Source organism: Alosa alosa, chromosome 2, assembly GCF_017589495.1.
Source record: "Alosa alosa isolate M-15738 ecotype Scorff River chromosome 2, AALO_Geno_1.1, whole genome shotgun sequence".
Classification (NCBI taxonomy): Eukaryota; Metazoa; Chordata; class Actinopteri; order Clupeiformes; family Clupeidae; genus Alosa; species Alosa alosa.
The window spans coordinates 7,473,991-7,499,991 of NC_063190.1; the positions used below are offsets into that span (position 1 = coordinate 7,473,991).

A 26,001-nucleotide genomic window follows, 5' to 3' on the forward strand; every position below is an offset into this window, starting at 1 on the left:
AGCTCAACTAACACTCAAAAGCTCACAGTCAGCTCCCACAGATGTAATATCTCACCAGACACCGAGAAGTGCAGTCATCAGGCATATTAGCGACAGGCAGAATCCTCACTAGTGGACGTGGATGTTGTGGTCGGGGTCTCGGACTCCGAGGTGTTAGGCTAGTGACAAACCGAGTTGAAAAAAGCGCCTACAGATGCTCATTATGTTCATCTTCAAGAGTGCACACTTCGACAGGACACATTTATACATAAAAAGACGAAAAGGACAAACATTCAAACATAAACAAGAAGCTAGACGGAGCGGCGTGACTCGCCAGCGTACCTGTAACCTAGCAAATCTTAAATTAAAAACAAATCCTCATTAGCATTGCGTGGTCAGCTGATATAGCCAGATGACCTGACTCTCGCCAGATGAATTTCGTTCCGCCTAGCTCCACTCATCCATCTGGGATCGATCCATTGGAGTGGTGCTTCAGAAGGCTGGGCCTTATTAAAAAAATCCTTGCATAAGATTGGATAAGCCACTTGTCCGTCATCTATTGACGTGCTACTTCAACCACTCACATCAAAGCTAATCCTTGACGCTGAGAACAGTCTCACAGTCGCTTCTACACTATGTCACATCTATGAAACTCCCGCCCTGCGTCCTGATTGGCTCTACCATACAATCTCGTGCCGAAATCACTCTCAACGGAACCGAGTTCAGTTGGATGTGAGTGGAGCTAGACGGAATGAAATTCATCTGGCGAGAGTCAGGTTAATAGCCAGATGGTATTAGATAAAATAGGTTGGGCCAGAATACCCTAGACCAGGGCTATTCAACTAGCGGCCTGTTGAATTTTACCTGCGGCCTGCCCGCAAACTGCCTTCAACTGGTTTTCATGACTACAAGGATACAAGGAAGTTTATTGTCACATGCATATAGTTACTGGAAGTAAGAAATGCAGTGAAATTATGTCTGGTGTCAGCCTATTTGTGCATTTATGGGGGGATGGGGGGGGGGTAAAAAGTGCAGTAGAAGAGGGGTTTAGTAGATTAAGTGGCAAGGGCTGCATAAGAAAGGTGGGGGAGGACTATGCTATAATCAATAAAATAAGCAGTGATTGGCTACAAAAGTAAACAATGTCGCGTGGCTCGCGCCTGTCACACTGCGCTGTCAGATATAGGGTGCGTTTGTAAATTCAATCTAACACACTAAAAATAGAATAACGCATGATTAAAAAGTTTCAGTGTGCTCGGTGTGGCAATTTACGAACTCACCCATAACACAGGAATTCCCGCGTTGGCAGCAGTAATCCTAATGTCAAAGATTTGTTAACAATGTCTCTCTGAAACACAAAATTGATGATGAAAACGGCAGTTCTAGTCAGAAAGGACCGACTGTTTACATTGCCGTCAACATCAAGTCACAAACCGAAGTGTTTACTGTGCAATGAATGCATTTCGGTAATGATAGCCTACTGTTAAGTGGCAAAGGAGTAAAGTCTCGGTCACTTTTGTACGGAACAAGAGAGAGCTATAATAGCCCATTCGCCTGAACATTGACTCGTCACCCGACGCAAGACCCGATGCTGCTTATTGTTTGTCAGTATGTTGGATGTTAATGATCGTTAGCCCATCACTTGATTGAGGCATTAAAATGCTGCTTATTCTTTGTCAGGATAGTTTTCTCTGGTTTCTTTTAAAAATATGAGCTATGACAGATGTTGGGTATCCATGTTATATATTCCATCCCATGACACTGTTTTACTGGTTTATTTCACAAATAATCTGGACCTGCTCTATAGGCCTAAGCACCTTATGTCTGTTTGGAATTGTTTTGAGAGCCTATTGTTGTATCTCAGAATAAAGGAATGTCCACCAGATCCAGTATTTGTGCAGAGGTGGAAAGTAACGAAATACATTTACTCACGTTACTGTATTGAGTAGTTTTTCTGTGTATTTTGTATTTTTTAAGTAGTTCATAAAATCGGTATTTTACTTGATTACATTTTGAGTGAAGTATTGTAGGCTACTTCGCTACATCAAAAATCCCATCCGTTATTTTAGTAAAAAAAAAAGTTAAGACTAACGAAAACAGAAAGGGAGAAAAAAAATCGCGCCCTAAACCACTAGCCTAGTGATAATGATCAGCATGTAGCCTACAACAGGACATGAATCAAGCTGACGCCATGCAGTCTTTCTAAAAAGTGATGGAGATGGAGCTGGATCACGAGATGCATCAGATTAGCCTAACCTATGAAAGTCTATGTTCCGCTATTCCAATGGGTTGTCTCAGTTCGTTTTAGCACCAATGATTGCGGAGATATTCAAGCAAACACCATGGGATTTCGTGTTGTGACGTTTGTGCTCACCTTTCTTTGGAAAGAAGTTTATTAGCAGTTATTTCCCCTCATTTTGATGTCTCTCTTTTTCCTGTTTTGGCCTTTGTTTTTAGTAACCTGACTTGGCTTTCTTGGAGAAAAACATTGCACCAGCAGCACAACAATTAGCGGTCCACTACTAGCGATGCTCAACTAAATAAACAAAAGATAGACTACCTTATGAATCGTGCAGGCGGACTAAACCATTTAGCTCTTTAGCAAGGGAGAGTGAGAGTGACCTTAGACAGTTTTCACTATGTTTTGTATACAAAATCCAGTCAGTCAAACATTTCGTCTGACATTCATTTTGACATTTAATTTGGAAGTTAAAATATTCAGGTAAAATAAATATATGGTGGAAATAAGTATTGAACGCTTAATTTTTTTTTTTCAGTAATTAGCCTAATAGTCCAGTGGACAGCCCATAGAGCCCCATTGTGGACCCGGAAATGTTGAGTACACCCAAAATTTTATGATGGAAATATATAGTATGGGTTCCCAGCATGCAGAAACTGCCGGATGCTAATTTGCATATGTTGGGCAATTTGTGTAATTGCGCTAATTAGCATAAATTAGCATAATAGCCTATATTGATCATATTATAAGAGCTGCTTGGCCAAAATGGACAATGTTAGTATGTTTGTAGGGATTACTGGAGATGCTGAGTCCATATCTGACATTTTATTTTCAAGATTCAAAAACACTATTTAAACTTGGTTTGGTCACATTTTACTCTCATTAAGCTGATTTTGCTGAGTTTTTTGATACAATTTAGAAAGATTTTTGGAGGATAAGGCTGTAACGATATACAGTAGGGCTGTAACGATACACCAACCTAACAATTTGATTTGTATCATGATTTTTGACCTCGATTTTTTTTTTTTTTTTTTTTTTTTTTTTTTTTTTTGGAGGGGGGACTAGACATTTCAATAGCCTACCTTAGAATACCAGAGGATTACAATGTAATCTATCTGTATTATTTTATATCCTGATATAAAAAGAGAGAATACTGAATGTCTGATATTTATGACGGCACACTTTATGCAGATTTGCCTATAGCTTAGGCCTACTATTTCTATTACAACTCTACCACATTCAGCTGTCTGGTTGAAGCCTGGAAATATTGTAAACAAAGTAGCATAGTTGGCTAGCTTATCCTAGTCTACTGATTGGACTGTTCAGTTTCCTCGTGTGTTTAAGGTAATACTGTTCTCCTTGGGACAAGCCTTTTGGGAAACATTGGTATTGAGATGATCATTCAGTTCTCCCAGAATCCCTAGCGTGAAACATTGTGGGAATCTCAAGCACAGTCCAGCACGCTGGCGTTGCACAGCTCCCCCAACAAGCCATTGCCATCCTCGGCGCGGGCGTTCCCACATTCAGTCCAGCAATTAGTCTCTGCCACTGCCACACAGCAGGTGGGGTGCACACACCGCAAGAGCCCTACTCACCCTGGGGAACCACAACCACCAGCGGCCCAATGCGGGGCGTGCTAGTAGTCACCAGGTCTGTCGCCTCTCGTCCCCAGCTCCCTTCAGAGAACGCCCTCAGGTCGCACTTTCGCAGTGTGCACCACCGCAACGTTCCTCCAACACCTGGCGGGGCCTAGCCTCCACTGCCACAGACTCCCCGGCGCTGAGCACCGTAACTGGCACTGCACCTCTGATGCTCCACTCCGTCGTCTCGCCAGTCGGGGTAGCAGACTCCAGTTCCATCGCAGCCGGACCACGCTGCGCACAGCTACAGCTACAGACGTTGGCGTCCCTCCTCTGCTGCCTTGTCGCAGAGCTGTCCTCCGCTGTTCCGGCCACTCCACACCGCCACGATCGCGCCAAGGCCTAGACCTTCTCTCTGGCTCGTGCCATCGGATTTCACACAACAAACTTTTTTCCCCCTTATTTTTCTAAAGAGCACCGCCGAACAGGCCGACTCGAACAGGCTCCGCCAACCGTCCATTCTCAAGGCACCACCTCCTTGCCACTCCACCTCTGCTCTGCTCCAGTTCACGTATTGAACGTGCCTACTGAAATTTCTTCAACACTTTGTGGAAAAGCCTTTGTTTGTAAAGACAGCTTCAAGACATTTTCCTGTATGACGAAACTTATTAGTCGCAGTATCAGGTGTGATTTTGGCCCATTGTTCTAAACAGATTCCAGGGGTCCCTCTTGTGAATCCTGATCTTTAGTTACTTCCAGAACTGTTTAATTGAATTTAATTGAATTGGCTGCCTTCAAGTCTTTCTGGAGCTTTCTCCGAGTGGTCCTTGGCTCTTGGAATTGACTATCCTTCTGACCCTGGTCAGAAATATTGCGAGGGGATCCTGTGCAAGGCCGGTTGATGATGCAGTAATGTTTCTTGCAGACACTTGCAGATAATGGCTCCCATGCTGCTTACTGGAAGATTCTGAAGTTTTGAAATGCATCTGTAACCAGTTTCATTGATATGTTTTGCAACAATAAGGTTGCAAAGGTCTTGGGAGAGCTTTTTGCTTTTATCCATCATGAAATGTTTCTTGTGTGACACCTTGGTAATGAAAAATCTTTTTTATAGCCCATCAATATGTTGGCTACTAACCAAGCTTATATTAATTTGCACAGATAGAAAGGATAACTACTCTCTAACTGCTTACAGATTCCAGCTCGTTTCTTCCCTTTCCTTGCTTTAGTGCTTTTTCTTAGCGTGTTCAATACTTTTTCCCTGTGTTATTCCACTTCATTACACATGACTCTACTTATGGAGTTGTTTGGATTTTTTATGTGTGAGTTACCTGAGTTATTACTGGTGAAAATGTTGTGCCCCCTGTATTCCACTTTTCAAGGGCCCTCTCCTCCATTGTATAAGTATATATACTTTTTTGATCCCATGAAGGAAATTTGGTCTCTGCATTTAACCCAATCGGTGAATTAGTGAAACACAAACAGCACACAGTGAACACACAGTGAGGTGAAGCACACACTAATCCCGGCGCAGTGAGCTGCCTACTTCAACGGCGGCTGTCTCAGCTGCTTGTGAGGGGCTTTTCAGTTGTGCTGGATTACTGTTCACTGCAAAGCGACCCAAGGATGAATGCAACTAACTTTGAAAATCAACTACTGCTCAAACTTAAAGGAGAACTCCGGTGATTTTTCACATAGATCTCCATTTCTCAACGTCCTTATCAGGCAAGTACCTCCACTCGGCAGCCATATTGCAACACTTTTTGGGCACTTATCGTGCATCTATTGCAGCAGAAATGCGTGTGCGTAAGGCTTCACGACACCAATCTTGCTTCAGCAGCGAGATCACAACAGATGATTGGCACGATGTCTTCACAGCACACCACATGATTGGCTCAATGTATTTTACAACACACCACATGATTGGCTCAATGTATTCACATGTCGACGTTTTGCCGCGGAAGGGTTGTGATATGTACTACCACTAACCACATGCATAACTATGGAGGTAAACTAACCACATGCATTACTATGGAGGTTTTTTGAGTGCTGTATCTCATTAGAAAGTCTCTGGTAAAACTGGTTGTTCTGGTACCCCCCCCCCAACAAAAAAAAGTAACTAAGTTACTTAAAGTACATTTTAAATGAACTACTTTTTACTTTTACTTGAGTACATTTTCAGATCGGTACTTGAGTACTTGTACTTGAGTAATATTTCATCAAGGTATTGGTACTTTTACTTGAGTACAATATTTTCATACTTTTTCCACCTCTGTATTTGTGAATAACTGAACTTATTAAATGTAGCTGGATACTTATGAACACATGTATGAATGCATGTTTATATGAAATGACTATTTGTGGCTATATATATATATATATATATAATATATATTCCACTGCTTGGTTGAATTTCCCTTTGTCCTAATTTAGAACGACCATTAACCGTATGTTATTTGCACACCTATGAAGTAGATCCATTTTTTTGGCCGTATCACACTTGTATATTAATTCGCCGGACTCGTGAAGTTTAAATGAACTGTCACGTTGCATCCGAGCTGTAAAATGCAGACGTTCAGAACATAGCAACATTGTAGCATATGACGGAGGTGGCTTTTAGCTAGATTGATGACCGCAGGCTTAGTAAAATAGCGATGTTTCAAAGCTAAAGTTCATCAGAATCTTGGGATACGCCTGCTTGACAACAGGAGAGATAGAACCATAGATAGTAAAAGAAAGGATAGAACAAACGACTGGCCTTTGGCCGTAGCAACCATCCATTTAGAACTAGTAACGGCAGTTTGTCATGCAAGTTGAGAAATTAGTTGATATGTGTTGCAAGAAAGTAGTTCTACAAACAATACAAGTTTTAGCGATTAAAACGTTTAAATTGTAACAGGAAATGAACACAACGCAAGTGGCAACAGTGGAATAAGCGGGTTAGACTCCACGGTGGTCTGTTCACAGAAGTTAATGCACTTACGAGGCACTGCGCTTCGCGTCATATATATATATAGACCCTTTCAAGAGAGTTCCATTATCAGCATCATAGTTGGCCCCACAAGACTTCCTTTTTAACATTCCATATGTTATCTTAATGCAGAGGAAGTAGATTGGGGCCCAAATAGAACGTTCAAGCATTGTTTTTGTTTTTATTGTTGAAAGGGTCTATATAGCCACAATAGTCATTTTAGCAACGCCATATTTTGGGTGGCCCGCGAAGACCCAATGGTTGTCCTGTCTGGCCCACTTGGTAATGAAGTTGAATAGCCCTGCCCTAGACAGCTGTATCTCAAGTATGAGCTACCATTACATGTGTACATAATGCCTATTGATTTCCAGGGGCCAGTCACCAATGCATGTGCTCGGTCATTATGGGAAGGAGAACGCTGCTGCCATTTTCGAGCTCTTCCTGGAGTGCATGCCTGAGTACCCCCTGGACAAACCGGACAATGAAGGGAACACGGGTAGGTGGACACAGTGGTGAATTTATCCTGACACCGTGGCCATGATCGCCCGAGGGCTCAAGGCGGATGTGTACTGTACACTTCTTACTTCACATTCTATTTTAGAAACCTTCTTGATCCCAGGTTAATTGGCTGCTGTTGTGTGTGCTACTCAGTTCTTCTGTTAGCCTACATGAAAGGAAATGCCAACCTGTGCCGTGCCATCGTGAGGTCAGGCGCTCGTCTGGGCGTCAACAACAACCAGGGCGTCAACATCTTCAACTACCAGGTGGCAACCAAGCAGCTGCTCTTCCGCCTTCTAGGTAAGTGAGGCTCTCAGATGGCCATCACTAAACACACTGGGACTGCTCTCAGATGGCCATCACTAAACACACTGGACACACTGGGACTGCTCTCAGATGGCCATCACTAAACACACTGGGAATGCTGGTGTAGTGTGGGCAGCATGGCGTGTCCAGTGAGATGACCGTGTCAGTTTTTTTCCCTTTCCTCATGCAGATATGCTATCCAAAGAGCCTCCATGGTGTGATGGATCAAACTGCTATGAGTGCACAGCCAAGTTTGGAGTGACCACAAGAAAACATCACTGGTAAGCATTGGCCTCCAACAAAATGTTATATTATGTTGTATTGTATTGTATTATATTATATTATATTATATTATATTATATTATATTATATTATACACCATTCTTTACCAAACATTTTGTTTCCCTTCTCTGTGTCCATTTGCACCTCAGCCGTCACTGTGGACGCTTGCTTTGCCACAAGTGCTCTGTGAAGGAGATCCCCATCATCAAGTTTGATTTGAACAAACCCGTGCGCGTGTGTGACATCTGCTTCGACGTGCTGACTCTGGGCGGGGTGTCCTAACACTCATCACCACCGCCACCGCCGTCGAGAGTGGAGGGCATCAATCGCTGCGCCAGAGAGGCAGGTTGGCATCGAGGTGTGGCACATGCCAATGGAATGAAGTGACAAAGAAAACAAGAGGCCCTGGACAAAATATATATAAATATATATATATGTATTTGGACCACAACTTACTGTACTATTCCAGTCTGTCAGAGGAAACAACAAACAAAAAAATCAAGCGATGTGTATGTTATAGCTGTACTTTTTTAGAAGTGCACCATCATCTGGGGATCAACCTGACGAGGCGTTAGAAGGAGAAAGCGGCTTAGCTGATGATGAAGGCGATTCCAAGGTTGCTGCCAAGTCCATGTAATCAACCTCAGATCTATCACGGTCATGCATTATGAGTATTACAGATTAGGGAGATGAAGATGGAGGAGATGATATTTGAGAGACCAAGCCAAGTCATGGTAAGACGTTGATATCATTTTACGTTTAGCATTTAAACCCCACAGATTCGTCATTCATGAAGGGCGCATACCCTACCATACACAGTACAGGCAAGACATTCTCAATCAACATTAGAGCAGCGCTCAAATTGTATATCGAAAACAGTTCATGGCACCACATGCAGTGGACAAATCCTCACAGAAAGATTTGTTTGTTTGAGTCCCCTGTGTGACGCAGGAAGGTGTTTGTTAATGGGAGGGACCAGTGGACCTAATTAGAGGAATTTGTGTAACTGTCTCCAAAAACAATATGATGCTGAGCCAAAGGGCAGTGGTCGACCTCAAATGTTCTGAGTGATTTTCTGGTTCAGTCCCTAAGCTCTCGGTCATGAGGGAAAGCTTCTGGTTCTGGCTGTGCTGTTGGCCAGGCATACTGTGTTTTAGGAACAAAACATGTTTTCTGAAACTATCATTTTAATCAATGATTCATTGAAGTGTGAAGTGGTATAACACTAATACAATAAAGAGGAAGTGTATTTACACCTAAACGAACATCGCCTTGCCAGCCCTGTCTTGCATCTTCGTATACATTCAAGGACATTGTCAACAGTTCAAAGGGCCGTTATGAACGGGTCGACTTCGGCATTGTTGATTCATATACCTACATTTTGTCTGTGAACATTATTTCCATCTCCTTCATGATTTTCAGTGTGTATTACCCAGACAATAGTGCAGTCTGGAATGGATCAGAGTTGGGTTTGGATCCATTCCAGTTTGTAGCTATGTGGGTAGTAAGAACTGCACTTGTGGAATCAGCTTGTTTACGTTTGTTTTGTTTCTCTGTAAACTTTTCAAGTAAAGACTGTCCTTCGGATGGAACAAACAGTTGGATGACACACCTACTATGCATATGCATGCCATTTAATTTGCAGCCTCAGTGTTGTATCATAATCATGTTCATTGCTCTTTAAGGGCACCAAAGGATCCATTCCATTCAGTCTTTGGCCTATGTGTGTGAGTTGTGGGAGATCTTGCTCTATATTTTTTTTTGTATTTTTGATTTTGCATAAATTCATGTTATCTTGACCTATCATGTTTTAAAATGCTTCTCCGTGACAGAGCTGAACAGGTGCACTTTATCAAATTACATTTTGACATTTCTGATCAGTCTATGGTCCGCTCTAGGTATTGTTAAATTGTACAGATAAAATGTATGATATTTTTGACCACTACAACTGTTTTGTACTTAATGCAGTTTGTGCTTTTTTGTCTATGTGACAAACCTAAATCTCGCCTCTTAATCTTTTATGCACATTGTTTAATCTTTTATGCACATTGTATCGTATCTGTATGCTCAGATATCTAGCCTGTCACTTCCTCTAGTATCCTTTTCAAGAAAGGGAGGACAACTTTACATAAAGGTCATAATAATAAAAATAGCCTGATATAACCATGTTCACATCTTTGCTTATTTTGCATTGTCTGTGTAAATTATAATGGCAGCGCCAAACACAAGTCCTTCATGAAGGTTAATTTGTTCATACTAATGTGAACACAGAAAATCAACTAGTCTGGGAAATTACATCTCTGATTTTTGGATACTTCTTTATTTATGTGCCCAATTTCTCAGCAATACCATCAGGTGAAACCCATCCATCTTCTTTAATTTCAGGCCTAACAGTAATAAATCAAACATTCTCCCTAGGCCATGGAGAGAGCTGTTGATCTTATGCGTGTTGCTGTGTCCAGCTCCTGTTGTGGGTCATAGTGAGTGGCTATAACAAAACCACATTGCATTTCTACAGCACTTTTTAAGGCACCCAAAGAGTGCAGGGGAAGCCTCATTAACCACCACTAACGTGTAGCAGCCATCTGGGTGATGCACGGCAGCCATTATGTGCCAGAACGCTCACCACGCACCAGCTTGAGGTGGAGAGTGAGGGAATGAATGAATGAGCCAATTACACTGGGGGATTATTAGGGGGCCAGATTGAATGAGCCAGGTTGGGAATTCAGCCAAACACCTGCAGACAGTGCTGCACTTGATCTCACCCAAGCAGGATCTATGCCCCATCTGCTCTTCCACTGATCCAGGACTCCCGCACCTTCTTAAACTTGTCAAAGACTTTCCAGGCCCTGTTCCCTCAAATTCAAGTCCACACATGACCTAGCTGGAGACTTTCAACAAGGTTATAATAGCAACTAGCAGGCTTGAGTGAATGAACACATACGTTTATGGTGAACATGGTGATATGAAGGATAAATGAACACCTGTTGTTCCCGCACACCCACTATGTAGTCCTGTGGACTGCTTCAGGATGGAACAGTTAGCTTATTAGCAAGCTTTTAGCAATGCCAACTATACTGTTGGCAAAGTTTTTGTATCCTATATGCTTGTTTTAGACCAAAACTCAACAATTCATTAAATAACTGTGGTGAGAAACTCTGTGACATACTAAAACATTTATTTTCAACCAGTGATAAAAACTTTCAGTCTTCAAGAATTTCAGATTAGGATTAAGAGGGACTGTGTGATTGAAATGTCTGTGCTAGTTCAGTGTTCCCTGACAAAGCAGGATTCTGCCTCAGCTGGACAGCCGCTGTACTCCTGCAGGTTGGGGTTGTCCGAGCGGCTGAGCTCCTGCTGCAGGCACACACAGCGAGAGCGGCTGGAACCAGGAGAGAAGAGCTTCCTTGGAACGCCAACCCACTCTCTTTTCACACCGCCACTAGACACACAAATCACACAGTAAGCAGCATCATGAATACATTGAAATCACCAAGAATATATGAAGAACTCAAAACAGAGCTTCCATAAAGTCAAATACTTAGCACATTAGATACTCTTTGCTATTTTCAGGTCTTCCTATCATTGTAAAGCAGAATTCACCAAGCGTTGTATTGTCCACCCACATGGGGAATGTGAGCTGGGTTTAGACCGTTGTGAGACAGGTTAGTTTTACCCTACTGATTAGGTGTTGCTGCATCAAGTACATTTTCTACTGCACATCAAGTACAGATAGACATTTATTGATTCAGAAATTCATCTTGCACCATATGGCTCATCAGATAGACAGACAACAATAGGACCGCTAAACTCTCCCACAACCCCACACAACAACAATACACAGCACCAAGTATCTCTACATTATAAAATAGTAAAATGCAGTATAATTAGTACCAGTAGGCTATCAGTAGTAAGGTGCAATATCATCAGTAACCTTTTAATATTATACCAAAGTATAATCACACAGAAAGGATCAAGTTATTTTCCTTAACTTGTTCATCAGTGTAATGCTGGTAGGAATAAATGATTTGCGAGCCCGGTTGGTTTGTAAGGACGGCACCCTATACCTTCTGCCTGATGGCAGCACCTCATACGCCTCAAATAGGGGATGTAACCTGTCACCGCAAATTGCTTGTCCTTTCCTCACCACCCTGGATTCGCAGATCATGGTCAGAGAATTTAACTGCTGTCCAGCAATCTTGCTGACCATGTTAACTATCCTATGTAATTTATTTTGTAAATAAATTATTTGTTTGTCACTGACAGTGAAAAATACCAGGCAATGGAGCAGAAAGTTAAAATACTCTCAACAAAAGAGCGATAGAAAAGGACCATCATGTCTCTTTCTACTCTGAACTGTCTCAGCTTCCACATGAAATATAGTTGCTGCAGACCCTTTTTATAGATGGCATCAGTGTTGGGATTCCATGATAGCTTAGCATCTATTATTGTTCCTAAGAATGTATACTCCCCTACCACTTCAATCCCTTGCCCCTCCATAGTCATATGTGCATTTTACACTACATCTGTATGCATGGTTCTTTGTGCATGGTTATACACCGAAATAGTCTCTTGACTAATTGATCATAACCAGTTAAGATCATGACTTGTTGCGTTGTCTATTTACTTCTCATTCCTGCTCCAGAGAGAATAGTCCCCTAACTTCTTATCATGATTACAGTCAGCGAGACCCCACCTCTGTGTGGAGCACCAGACGCGTCCCCCTGCGGAGCTCCACTCTGTGTTGCAGGGCGGGTACTGCACACTGTGGGCCTGGGCCTGGGCCTTGAGCTGCAGGCCTTGCTCTAAGGCCACCTCCACCTGCCGCAGGGCCTCCGTGGGCTCCCCATCAGCGCTGTAGAAATAGCCCTCCGCCCTTCCTGTAACACAGGACACATAGGACCTCCTAAGGTAAAACATACATTTAAAGATGTCACTTAACTAAAACAGTAAATAAATGTTTCATCTGAAGATAGAAACCTTATTATGATTATGATTTGAGATTGTGCACTTTCTGTAGGTGACAAGTGTAAGGTGTATGCCTACCAACTGGGGTGTAATCCTTTTGATAAAACGTCAGCCAGTCATACAGAGCCACAATTTGAGAGGGGGAAAGGTCAGACACATCATCAGTCAGTCCCGCTTCTGTGAAATCCCCAGTCACAAATGCTCTGGATGCGTCTTTACCTGAAACCACAGAAAAAATTACAATGTTAAGCTTTTTTATTTGATGTGACAAAGTAATGTGTGTACTTGATAGAAAATACTTTTTCCCATCTTAACATGAACAATGTTCAGCCATTAAACCCATTAACATTGAAAAATGTGACGGGGTTGAAGATTTTCCGCTAATCTGTTAGCAATGTCACATTGAATAAGTCAATTTAGATATTGTTATACTTCCTAGCTATAAAAATACCTTTTTGTAAAACCTTTTCTTAACTTTGAGTTTCCCCTATAACAGTGTTGAATCCTGAGATTGACCAAGTTCACATGTGCATAAGTCCACATAAGTGCACATGTGAGAGAGAAACGGACCACTTGTCATACCATGCTGTTCTGAAAACTTTGATGATGCCACTTCCTTCATAAATGATTTGAAAAGGATCAAACTACCATTTTATTGGGAGGGGGAAATGGTTGCTTTACAGCATTGATTGAAACACAGGGACAGGGTTAAAAGCCTACATTTCTCTGAAAATGAAATCTCTTTTTCAATCTCTTTTCAAAATTACGCTTGACAAGGGGGTCATCTTCATTGAATTTAACAACAAAAAACAGCTTTATGATTTAACACTATATGTACTCAAAATGAGTCATGCTGTTTCCATAATGGTCAATGGGGAAATTCTTAATAGTCTTAGGAACAACAAACATATCTGTTGAAATAAATCTCTGTATAAATTATCTTCTCAATTACATATAAAACTTTGAAATGTTGCAATTTAAGTGTAGTTTGATAAATGTTCTGAAAAGCTAACAGGTAAACAGCTTGGGACACTGACACTACTACACTAAATGGCAACAAATCTGTAGAATGACCCATAGGCACAGAAGACCCCTTGTTGTGCCCTTGGACAGTTATAAAATAGTTATAAAATCACAACAATCTAAATAATGTGAATGAACAGTAGAAACAAATTCAAATTCAAATAAATCTTGTGTGTAATGTGCCTATGATAATTTTACCAACATCAGAAGGCTTACAACTACGGTATCCTGGACAAAATCTCAGATGTTAGCTGAGTGCGAAGTTTTGTTATAACGGATGTGTTTCTTGTACTTATATTTCTGACACAAAGGTTTAGTTTACATGTAACACCATACTGCTAATGATCCTATACTAGGTGTGTGGCTGCCCTCTACTGGAGCAAAGAAATATAGCTGTGGATTCTTGCCTCTTGGTGGTGTTTAACATTGTTTTGATGTCTAATGGCCACCTTAAACCAAACAACTTTGACAAGATTTCGGAAAGATTGTGTAGTCTTTTAACTAATGCCCCCCATTCAAGCTTTACTCAAAAGACTCCAATCTTTCAAGAATCTTTCCCAAATCTTATCAAAGTTTTTTGGTGTAAGGAGACCATTAGATGGCCCATTTGGCTTGCTAGTTTTAGACCTAACTCCTTGTTGCTTTAAACTTAAACTCAATTGGATGGTATTCTCAAAAGATTAGATGAGAAAGGGTATGCATGTATTCATTTGTTTTTTTTTTACTTCATATCTGAAAACTGTGGAACTACAACTGTGACAGTCATTTTTGAGCCTACTATGATGTTGCTTACCAACAAGCTACAAAAACTCACCAGTGATTTGGTTAGTCATAAAACTGAATTACAGGTTTGTACAAATATTGTGAGTATAAACCTCTGCAATAAGTTGGAAATACTATGACACTGTACAGTATGCACAGTTTATTGCAAATCCTTGCAAAACTGGTGTCTGTGCCATGATTGGGCATACATAATTATATAATTGGCTATCATGTAACCACCAGCCTCTCATTTTGATCAGACCACTGTACTGCTATTAAATATGGCGTGCTCTGTCATCAAATGTCCAGTCCTATATTGTTCAAATTAGACTATAGGCCTAACCCTAGAGGTCTCCCTATCTTCAAAGATTGGCCATGCATATGGTATATTTTTGTTGATTGTGTGGTGGGATGGATCAACATCAGGATATTAGTAAAATGCAACAAAATATGACTAATTGGATAGAAGACGTGATTGCCATAACCAAAACCAAACATAAGATATGAAAACCAAGGCTACCTGAAAAGAAATGGTAACCTCCACCTGGGCCGTAATGTTTGCGTCCTTTATTTACATCAAATACCTGTCCCAAAACTGCCACGTATAACCCTGGGCGATTGACTTCCCCGTTGTATTTAGAGAGCTCACTTTTCGTTATCATCCGGACAGGTGCATTTGATGCTCCAAGTGAGCGAAGCATCGCATCCCATACAGCTGCCCAATCATATGGAACCATGAGCGCAGTTAAACACGCCACTACAAGCACAATGAAATATGTCAACATCGCTTTTCAAACGTATTACTATAACATAGAAAGATATCATAAACAGGCTAGCCTACATAGTAGCCAAATACAAACATCTTCTACAGAGGCTTTCCCCGGAAGTCAATCATTATGTCATTACCGCGCATGTCTGTTGGTGGTGTCATGTAGCATACCTGATCTTTCATCAATTGGATAGCCGTCGTTAAGTAGAAATGAAATGCCAATTTTGTTGAGGTATAATATACTAATCGGTGACCTGTCATACAGTGTCTGTAGACAGATTTATCAATTGAAGCGTGTAAAGTTCACCTGTTTAACTGGCTAGTCCATTCGTTGGCCGAATGAAAAGGCTTTAAGAACCATTTTCACAACATGGCATGTTCTCTGTGGAAAACGGAATACCAGGTCAAACTGTCAGCCATTATGGAATAATTACTGCCTGATGCCGTTACTAGTTGAATGTGTGACGGAGAGAGTATTTCACACGGGCTAAAAAGATATATCTAAAAGATTTTTGTTTGATCCGATTTTATTTTTATTTAGCCACTAGAGGCACCCAACCAAACAAGGAAGTTTCAAAGAAGTGCCGACGTAGCTTACGTGCTGCGTACAGTACGTCAATGCGGTAGTACTAACGTTAGTGACAACGAAGGAACACACGGGCTGGGAAGGGCTGTGGATTTGTTTAGCCCAAGTGTGAAACTGACCCCTACCGCGCCGCTGAAAATCAAAAGAAATCCTGGGGACATTGATCAGCATGGGCAACGGAGAGAGCGGCTGCGGTGGTGGTAGTGGTGACGAGGAAGATGTCGAGACGGAAAGCCCAGGGTTTGCGGAAGGCAGCCCGGCCTCTGCGGCCACAGGCGCAGGGGCTGGCAGTGGCGGAGGTTCTGGCTCAGCAAGAAACGGAAAGGGATCAAATAACCCTGCCGTACCGAGTAGCGGATTGCCCACCCCCGGAGACCTTTTAGAGCAAGTCAAACTGAGAGAGGCAGCGGCCCGCATGAGCGACTCCTGGGTCGCTATATCCGAGTCGGTCCTTACACGGAATGAGGGCGCTCTGGTGCGGTGGTTGGAGGAACGCCTGGGCCGGGGAGAGGAGTCGGTAACTGTGGAGCAATTCTGTGAGATGCTGGAAAGCAGAGACGCCCCACGAGAGGAGTGCGAGGAGGTATAAAAAGCCAGGTTGACAGCAGGCCAAACAGGCGTCAACTCAGTTTAATGTGATCAATGTTCCAGAGGGGTGAACTGATCTCCCCGGTCTTATGGTCTAACTGTTGTCTTGCTTTCGTTTTCTTGGCAAATTGTGAGAGCTCATTGATTGCCTACTAAGTGTTTGATTTTTCTTTCGCAAACTTATTTGCTGTCACCTTCCATGCCTTAAACACACTGACACTGATTGTGGATATCTGAAAACTGTGATCATTGCATGGGCTCACTATTGTAGGCTAGTCTCCAGGCATCGACAACGCAATACAAATAACTTCGGGATGCCAAAATGTAAACCAATAATATGGTTCAAGCAGAAGAACATAAACATAGTAGTTACGCTCACGTTGTTGTTTAGTCATCGTGTCAGTGAACCATCTGTCATCTCCCAGGCTTACTTTATGTCCCCTGTCTGTAGCCTCCCTCGGCAACTGTCATGGCAACAACAAGGACTGAATGTAGAGGTTCAGTTCTTTAGATTGTAGCCTATTAAATTTGTCTAGAACTTTTAGCAATACCTTTTCAAGGGCTTTCAATTATAGCTGTGCTTTTAGCCATGCTGTAGAGCTACTAGGCTTATGTAGTGTGATATTGTCCTATTAGGAGATGGCTTGATGGACTTCATCAGTATTCACCACCTAGCTCAAAGAAAGTGTTTGTGCCTTCCCCCTCTATGTGTAGGCTTTTGGGCAGTTTGATGCAGAGGGCGATGGCTTTGTGGATGTGGAGAACATGCTCATGGCTCTGAAGAACTGCAATGGTGCCAACTTGCAGGGGGAACTCAGTCATGTTATCAGGCAGCTCCAGGCTTGCTCTCTCACACCAGGTACAGAAACCTCCCTTCAGGTGATAAAACCTCTGTCCAGGTGATCATGTTTTGAAGGTAAACAAACACTCTGATTGGAGGTTAAGGTTGCCTGTCTGGCAGGATGTTGTTTACATCTGAAAGCGGTAAAGAGGTGAATGATTGTAATGAGATTGCTATGGTGAATCATTCGTCATCTGTGGGTTTCCCCCTCCAGGTTTTGTAGACATTTTCTCTAAGTCAAAAGATCGCCTGGGGGACCACGCTTCCAAAATCTTGAAGTTTTTGCACCGGAATCGTATCCCCAGTAATGCCATTCCTTTTCCCCTCCTGGAGGGCTACAACAGCATCTGCACTATGAGGGCAAAGGTTATGCAGGACTATCTGGACTACTTGCTGCAAAAAGAGAAAGGTAAGCAATCATGCATTATATCGCAATCAAGCTTTAGGCTGTTCAAAACATTTTCATTTTAAACAGAGTTGACTATTTCTTTAGTTTATAAACTGACCTGATCCCATATTTGCGGATGACTTCCTCCTCTAGATTTAGACATCCAATACAGAGCGGAGTTTCATCGTGACCCGGAAGTAGACAAGGTGAAGGTCATCACTCAGTGCTACAGCCTCATCGAGGTGTCCTCCAACACCCACGAAGCAAGCAAAATGACAAACGGAGAGACTACGTCGTACTGGCAGTCCGACGGCAGCGCCCGCTCACACTGGATAAGGTTATACAAATGAGCTCCTAACGCCCCTCCAAAACCCCCCCAAAAGTGTGTTTGATCACCGTAGCACTCCGATCACTTGCGCAGTGGACAGGGCACGGTTGGTGAAGTAAGAGGCTGTCGCTTTACCCCACAGGTTGAAGATGAAGCCGGACGTGGTGCTGAGACGACTGTCCATTGCCGTGGCCTCCAACGACCACAGCTACATGCCCCAGCTGGTGTCGGTGGCGGTGGGGAGGAACCGTCACACACTGCAGGAGATCCGCGAGGTCCGCATCCCCAGCAACGTCATGGGCTACGTGGCCCTGCTGGAGAACGCCAACATCACCCATCCATGTCAGCCACCCTCCGCTCTTCTCTATTAACTCTCTTTCACTTATCAACTACAATAATACAAAAGATGTAGCAATATGTTGTTATTGTTATTATTTTAGAGTCCATTTCTGTATTGGTGGTTTAGTCTTATTAATGTGGTTGTCTTGTGTCTGCCTACCTCAGATGTACAAATCAACATCAAGCGGTGTCTGAGTGACGGCTGTGACACCCGTATCCACGGCTTGAAGACCATGGGCTATCAGATCACCAAGAGCAAGGAGGTGTCCGTCACCGACGCCTCAGCCATCTGGTACCTGTCGCTCCTGACTTCCTTAGTCACCGCTTCCATGGAGACCAACCCCGTCCTGGCTCAGACGGTCTTACAGAACACTCAGTGAGTCACTATCCAGCTGGGCTTTCTTCTATGGCTTATTAGGGTTACCTCATCGCACCTCATGCCATTACGAAGCAGAGGTGGTGGTTTCTGGAAACTGTTTTCTTTCCAAAGTACTGTCTTTTCGTTCTGCTTTTTTGCTGACTTATGGTTACTTATATTGGCATATGCTTTGGATGCATTGATTTCTGTCTAGCCTATTTCAAAAACTGTAGTTTGAGCCTCGCTAGTTGTTTTTTATGTCTGAGCCAGTATTGCTCTTGACTGAATTTCTTTGCAAGAGAAAACTTACAGTGTGGTGTCCTCTTCATCTATGTAGGTGTTTCATGATCATTGGCTGAACATTTCCAAGACACATTTCCACTCCGTCTGTCATGATGACATTAAATGGCATTACATGCATTATTTTAGCTTTTAGTGGAGACATAAAACTAGTGTCAGTTATTTATTTTTTTACTGCACCCATAAGCTATAATAGACAGCAGTCAAACTCTTAAGTCCTAACCACTGTTGTTGTTGGTCCTAACCACAAAATGTTCTAAGTTCCCTAATGCCTTAACTCTTCTCTGCTTTCCCTTCTGTCTGCAGGAAAGCCTTACAGCACATGCCCCCGCTGTCCTTAACTCCAGCCTCCACCGAGTTCCCCAAGTTCTTCTCCTCAAACGTCCTGGAAGAAGTGGACGGCTTCCTTCTCCGAATAGCAGAGTAATTCCAAATCCCCACACTTATTATGCCCTCGCATTAAGCGATCTAGGTTTTGGTCAGTGTTGTAGGTGCAGTGCAGTGACCCCATGTGGGTCAAGTTATGTGTCACTCAGGCTTCGTGAATAGCATAATTTGGGCAAGGAAACTGTACGTTATCAAGCGATTTAGATGTTTACTAAATATCTCTGTCTTTGTCTATGGTGTCCCTAGCTGTTGTGTGACACCCGATGCAGAGCTGACCCTGTTGGCCTTCGCCCTGGCCAGAGGGAACGTGGCCAAAGTCCTGCAGTCCCTGTCGGGGATCTGTGAGCACCTGGACCTGGAGTATAGAGCATCCTCGCTCCTCAAGTCCATGGCCACGGTCAGACTACGCCTGCTGCACAGACACGGTAAGCCCTCCTATAGACCCATGGAACTGTGATAGGACTCACCATTGTGTTGGTTTGTTCCACTGTTTATTTACTTGTGCGGTTGTGTTGTCCTGGGCCACAGGGAAACCCCTGCAGCTTTGCCTGCAGGCCTGTGATGTGAAGGGCAAAGAGGAGAAGTCGGGTCCAGAGAGCATGCTGACCGAACCAACCACAGGAGACGGTAGGGCAGATTCGGATGCAGCTTTTTCATTTTTGCTGTGGTCCTTTTCTGTTTAGTTTTGAACAATCTCAATAGATTTGGTACAAAAAAAACCCCTCAGCTTACTTAACTAGAATCCAAGATTCATAGGTTTGAAAAGTTTGTTTGTCTTTGCTCGTTAGACAGCATGAAATAGCCTGGAATTTGAGTTGAGATGTTAACGTGAGTTGTCTGCTGGTTGTTGCAGGGTTTCTTACCGAGGCGGGTAAGAAGCGAGCCAGTGTGATTCTGTCCACAGAGGACCAGAGCAGCTTCCAGGTCACGCAGATAAAGATCAAAGTAAGCCCATGTGTTTATGGATTCAACCCTGCGGTCCCCAAATGAAATGCATGTCTGTCTTGGAGTAATGTTGTTTAGACAGCAGATTTTGAGTACTGTAATACCGGTCTATATTCAGAGATAAGCATTCCAATGGTAATTGTAGTGTATGTAGATTTGTTTGAACTTGTTGCCTTCATCTTTGTTTCTCTGAGCTTAGAATGAAGCTAGCAGGGAGTTCTAGTTATAACAGAAAAGTAAAGTAAGACAATGCATGGCATATAAGGCACAATATGGAAGTACTGTTTTTACCTTTGTTGGTTTCAACTAGAATTACGTCATTGTTGTAGACAGCCTTTGGAAGCCAAAGGAAGCTTTTGTAGTTTTCAAAATGGCTTGTTTGGAAACACTGAAAAGTTGCTGTTTTTTCACCCCATTATTGTTGTAGGTGCGCAAGGGAGCAATAGGTGCCAAATGTGGCCTTGTGTTTGCCTACAATGATCCAGACGCTTTTAATGCAGACAAACATTTTAAACGCTTCAAAAAGTTTGATGTATGGGATCATAAGGACTATAAAGACTTTGTTCAGAACGGGTAAGTAACACATGGCAATTTTGCTCGTTTATTATATGTTTAAGCCTTATTCAGGCTTGTGTGCTTTTGTCCAAATGTATATGTTTATCCACGTGTTGTGAAGTTGTATTGGCTTGACATATGACATGTGCAGTTGTGGCGTGTACCGTAATGTCAGTAGGTGTATTTCTGGCCGGTCAGGCTGTAAATATGACTCAACCTTTAGTGTGAGTGTGTGTGTTGACCACTGCATGCCTCTGGTACTGCGTAGCACCAGCAGTGTAGGCCAGACGGAGGATGATCCCATTGGCTGCTTCGAGCTGGAGGAGGACTGGAACGATGTGGAGATCAAGCTGCGCCAGTGTCGGGTGTCAAAGGTATGCACACACTCACTGTTTTCCCTCTCTTCCTCTCTCACACACACTCTCACTTTCTCCCCATCTCTCTCTCTCTCTCTTGCTCTCTCTCTTTCTCTATCTGTCCTGCTCTCTTTCTGTCTATCTCTCTCCTTGTCTCTCTCTCTCTCTCTCTCTCTCTCTCTCTCTCTCTCTCTCTCTCTCTCTCTCCCTCCCTCCCTCGCTGTCAATGGTCAGCATTCGTACCTGTCTGTTTCTAAACTCGTGTGAAAAGCCCCTTCACATTCAGTCCCTGTGTCCACCCACAATGCCTCACTTTCAGACAAAACACCACCCTGATGTATCCACAGCATTACCTGTTAACTATTGACCCTCAAACAGCACTGTATAACCCTGACAGAACTCTGACCTTATTGTGTGTACTTGTGCCAGAGAGGTTTAGTAGTTGTCAGTTACTCAGTTGTAAAATAACTTATTTGTTGTTAATCTTTAAGTATGTTTTTGGGCTCTATGCTTTTATTCAGATAGGACAGTAAGCAAGAGATAGCGTGGGATCAGAAATGACCACAGGTCAGATGTGAAACCTGGGTCCGCTTGCTGCAGCCTTTTTTGTGCCACAGCTCCTCCGATTCATGAATTAGCTAAGCTCTTTTTTCCCCAAGCAATTTCTAAAGTGTGTGTGTGTGTGTGTGTGTGTGTGTGTGTGTGTGTGTGTGTGTGTGTGTGTGTGTGTGTGTGTGTGTGTGTGTGTGTGCGTGTGTGTGTGTGTGTGGCATTGATTTGGCTGCTGGACACTAAACACATGAGTAACCCTTGTGACACCTTTGAGTGAAACCTACTCTCACTCTCTCCATCTCTCTGTCCAGTTCTTGATGGTGAAGTTCCTGTGTGCGCGGCAGGAGTCTGCGGAGCGTCTGGGGGTGCAGCAGCTCAGCTTCAGCGGCTACCTGTGTCCGGGGGCCGACCAGACTGAGCCCCTGGAGGAGCTGAGCCTCGAGCCGGAGGGGGCCGACAGCGGCCTCACCACAGGACACACCCTCCTGAGAAAGACCCTCTTCTTTATCCAGCAGCTCACCAGAGACATGGTACACACTGCTGCTGCACCTCCTAGCACAGTTAGACATTGCTTTTACTTACCACAGTTAGACATTGCTTTTACTTACAGTGGGGCAACTGGGCCATCTGTCATCCACCACCATCATTTACAACTTCACTTAGCAATAATCTAGCATCACCTTCCCTATTTAGCAGTTATGCACATGTACATATTAGTTTTCTTGTCATGCTATCCTTTGAATGATGTATTAATGTATTCTGATGTATTTAATTAATTTTATTGAAGGTACAAAGGCCTATTTAAGTTTCACAGAACTTGTCAGTGCATTTCATTTATGACCGTTCTGATTTTCTATTCACCAGAAGTGATTGTGATCTAGATCCATTCTGTTGCATTCATCTGTCTACCTGTCATGTGGCTTCTGATGTTGATGTGTTGATCAAGCTGTTGATGTGATTTGGTGCAGGATGTGTCCCTTTACAAGCAGAAGTTCCTGCTGGACTTCAGTGGCTTAAACCTGCAACTCTTCTGGGAGTTCTACAACAAACTCAGGAATATGTGAGTACACATACAGTACATTCACAGTTACTTCCAATCACCAACTGTCTCTCTGAATATGTAGTAAGCATCTTGTGTGTTGACTGTCTGTATGTGTATGTGCTTGTGTGTGTGTGTGTGTGTGTGTGTGTGTGTGTGTGCGTGCACCTGCCCAGCGAGGGAGAGGAGGCGGTGAAGACGAGGGTCCTGCTTCTCCAGCTGCTGCAGAACTGCTTCCCCGTGCTGCCCAGTCCCCCGGCGTGCCAGAGCCCCACGGAGGCCTCGGCCAGCACGGAGCGAGACCACTCCGAGGCCGTATGGGACCTCTACAGTCACCTGTGTCAGGGTAGGAGCCCCAGCACATACTCTCTTAGCTCTGGAATGCCTATTATAAGTCAATACACAATCAAAATGAGTTTGAAGCTGCTATTCTAGGTAAAAAACGACCTGGTGTTTATTTAACACGACCTGCTTTCTGATTGGTTGTTACTAGTGCTATTCTGTCTACTGGACAGGGCTATGAGAGCAGTATTATGAAATTAATTTTGTATTATGTAATATTTTGAACACGTTGGTAGACATGTTGTGTAATTGCAGAGGATTTGTGTTGTGTTATTAGTGGTGGATGGTCCAGAGGGCGAAGCAACAGTGGACAAAGCGCTCAGACGGGAAGCCGTGAAAGCCATACTGAACGGAGCGGTCATCTTCTTCCCTTACAAACAAAGTCGGAGGGACAAGCTTTTTGACTTGATGGTTAGTTGAGTGATCAGTTTGAAAAATGTACCTCTTTTAAAGTAATCACAGTATTTATACTGTATAATGCTTAATGTTGAACATTTGTTTTTCTACGTTTCTTTATAGACAAGCATCACTGAGGAAGATCAGCTGGAGTCGGTGAAACTGACTTTTGAGTCTCTGTGCAACTACTTCAGGTGAGTCATGCATTCCAACACTACAAGTCACACATAGTCCACACACTAATCGGATTTGTTCAGGGTCTTAGCTTGTCCATGCCGTACATACACTACAAGTCATGCCTAGTCCTCACACTAATCAGATATGTTCAACACCTAACCCTGTCCATGTCCTATGCTTTTACAGTGACAAAGACCCCAGCGGTCTGCTCCTGTTGCCCCCGAAAGATGCCCCCTCAGACTTCAACATCAGCCCCCTCCTCAGTGTGATGGATACGCTCATCCGTGTAGCGATGCAAGAGGTGGGTTGATGGGGTTCCCTTTTCAGAGATGGGGGGCCTAGTGATTTCAGCTGCCCACAACATGCCTGTTTATGCCTCTTTAAACATGAAATATGTATAGGTCCTGACAACCCAAAAGAGCTTCATTATCCTTTCATGAGTCCCATTCATCATAATTTCCCTCCAACTGCTACAGTCTAAATAAAAGAAGAGCTCTTGCTATTTTAATGTGCTCTGGATAAATGTTTTGTAAGGTGTTATTTTTGGAGCAGTGTGATTTGTTTGATGTTCTGCAGTACATTTCACTGTTGCTCTGCTCTTATACTGTGTGTGTTGCTGCTTACCCAACATTGTTAGCTGGTTAGCCTCCTAACTTGCCAAACCTTGTAAGCATTTTACATCAGGTGAAATATATTGTGCACTTTTTTAAATGATTTTGAACCTGGCAGAGTCATTTATCAGATATTTGTGATTGATTTAAAATAATTTTCTTTGTTCTGTCAAAGGGTTAAACCAAAAGCTTTGGTGATAACATTGTACCGTGTTATCAGGTTCCAAACAGAGTTAAATAGTTGAACCTCATAGGCTTTTCAGTTTGTCAGCTTCTCCCATGCTTTGCATTATTCATTGCTCTCTCAATGCAGCCTGAAAGTATGCAAACTATACTGTAGGCCCCCCTCTGGACCTCTGTCCTCTGAGCATGGCACTGCTGCACAGCACACTGGGATCTAATGTCTGTGTGTGTGTCTGTGTGTGTGTGTCCATGTGTGCTTTGTCCATCAGTGTGAGGCGGTGATGGTGGAACCGAGCGGGGGGCCCAGCCGGAAGGTTCTGCTGTCCCTCTACTGGGCGCTGCAGGGGAACCTGCTGTCCTGGTGCTACCTGCAGCTCAAAGCAGGGCCGTCCACAGCCTCCGAGCTGGCCAAGGCCATCCTCACCGAATGTAAGACATCTGCCTCTGGATGGGATCAATTCTTAAATATATTTATATATGAAATATATATTCAGTATTATTATGATTTTTTTGTTAGGAGCTGGCACGATGCCATTTCAAGTTATTTAATGTCCCACTTGCCTTAAAAACTTTGAAAAAACCCAGAGATAATGAGTCGATTTTCCCTTCCATGGATTAAGCCTGGTCTTAGTCTGGAAGAAAACTTCAATGAAGTCTATTAGTCTTTTAAGTCTTTTAGTCTATGACTTAACTAAGACTTAACGGTAATCCATGTACGGCAAACCATAATAGTTTCTCAAACTATTTCTGTAATGTCACCACCAGCATTTTACCCAGTTTGTTGGTGTGTTTGCCTGACCCTGACCCTCCTCGCCTTTCTCCTCCTCCTGTAGACGTGCACCAGTTCCTGTCGGGGGCGCGCACCATGCTAACGTCACTGCTGCAGCGCCACAGCACCACGGAGCTCATGGAGAAGCTGAGCGGCTCCATCATGGCCATTGCCACCAGGCAGCTGGTACACACTCTCACTCACTCACGCACGCACGCACTCACGCACGCACTGGCCTTTCAGCTTAGATCAGGCGCTTCCTTTCTTTATGGTGGCTAAGCATACTTAGCATAGATCAACTCCAAATATCTGTGTATTTTGCTTAAAAACCAACATTTCAAAAGGGGTGACAAGACTTTTGTCAGTGACTGTAAAGTATCACATAGTATTGTTGCTAGGTAGTGGCCAACAGAAATATAGAATAGGAACTGCACTTTTTTGCTAGTAAGCTGGTAAATATTTAGCATTTTTCCATAAAAAGTAGTAAGTTGGTAAATTTAGATATCTTTCAGTTTTGTTCTGTTCAGAGCTGGCATAGTTTCACATGTCAACGTGTATGATATATGTTACGTGTGTGTGTGTGT

At 43.1% G+C, this 26,001-nt stretch overlaps 3 protein-coding genes across 6 annotated transcripts in view; 2 read left to right on the forward strand and 1 right to left on the reverse strand.

Annotated features, from left to right (window-relative positions):
• ankfy1 (ankyrin repeat and FYVE domain containing 1) overlaps positions 1-10,023 on the forward strand; it is a 26,167-nt gene extending 16,144 nt beyond the window's left edge. The window contains 4 exon segments of the mRNA XM_048236879.1: positions 7,141-7,265; positions 7,421-7,567; positions 7,764-7,854; positions 8,005-10,023. Of these exon segments, the coding sequence (XP_048092836.1) occupies positions 7,141-7,265; positions 7,421-7,567; positions 7,764-7,854; positions 8,005-8,137 (496 nt within the window). The 3' untranslated portion in view covers positions 8,138-10,023.
• Positions 10,024-11,016: 993 nt separating this feature from the next.
• LOC125283989 (neuferricin) lies at positions 11,017-17,007 on the reverse strand. Of its 4 annotated transcripts, XM_048227640.1 has the most exons (5): positions 15,549-15,819; positions 15,129-15,365; positions 12,902-13,042; positions 12,552-12,735; positions 11,017-11,297 (listed from the first exon to the last, which is right to left on the reverse strand). In XM_048227640.1, exons 2-5 carry the CDS (start codon positions 15,343-15,345, stop codon positions 11,123-11,125), a joined length of 717 nt encoding a protein of 238 aa, XP_048083597.1. In that variant the 5' UTR covers positions 15,346-15,365; positions 15,549-15,819; the 3' UTR covers positions 11,017-11,122. The 4 variants fall into 4 exon arrangements, with proteins under 4 accessions (XP_048083597.1, XP_048083614.1, XP_048083605.1 ...); XM_048227657.1 differs by lacking the exons at positions 15,129-15,365; positions 15,549-15,819 and adding an exon at positions 16,931-17,007; XM_048227648.1 differs by lacking the exon at positions 15,549-15,819 and having other exon boundaries at positions 15,258-15,484.
• The window catches only part of zzef1 (zinc finger, ZZ-type with EF hand domain 1), a 38,499-nt gene continuing 28,512 nt past the window's right edge, over positions 16,015-26,001 (forward strand). The window contains 20 exon segments of the mRNA XM_048227615.1: positions 16,015-16,546; positions 17,266-17,410; positions 17,607-17,801; positions 17,934-18,117; positions 18,251-18,450; positions 18,613-18,823; positions 19,412-19,528; positions 19,739-19,917; positions 20,021-20,119; positions 20,346-20,437; positions 20,865-21,010; positions 21,261-21,366; positions 22,212-22,430; positions 22,869-22,960; positions 23,116-23,285; positions 23,559-23,692; positions 23,801-23,871; positions 24,041-24,155; positions 24,918-25,077; positions 25,482-25,603. Of these exon segments, the coding sequence (XP_048083572.1) occupies positions 16,133-16,546; positions 17,266-17,410; positions 17,607-17,801; positions 17,934-18,117; positions 18,251-18,450; positions 18,613-18,823; positions 19,412-19,528; positions 19,739-19,917; positions 20,021-20,119; positions 20,346-20,437; positions 20,865-21,010; positions 21,261-21,366; positions 22,212-22,430; positions 22,869-22,960; positions 23,116-23,285; positions 23,559-23,692; positions 23,801-23,871; positions 24,041-24,155; positions 24,918-25,077; positions 25,482-25,603 (3,171 nt within the window). The 5' untranslated portion in view covers positions 16,015-16,132.

What these genes read in the sequence shown, in the direction of transcription:
- LOC125283989 (XM_048227630.1), bottom strand. Translation starts at nt 15,393, where the DNA reads ATGTTGACATATTTCATTGTGCTTGTAGTGGCGTGTTTAACTGCGCTC. An exon ending in AGGTTACCATTTCTTTTCAG is followed by an intron (nt 13,043 to 15,128) that starts GTAGCCTTGGTT and finishes CTGTGGTTTCAG; the next exon opens with GTAAAGACGCATCCAGAGCA. An exon ending in AAAGGATTACACCCCAGTTG is followed by an intron (nt 12,736 to 12,901) that starts GTAGGCATACAC and finishes CCTGTGTTACAG; the next exon opens with GAAGGGCGGAGGGCTATTTC.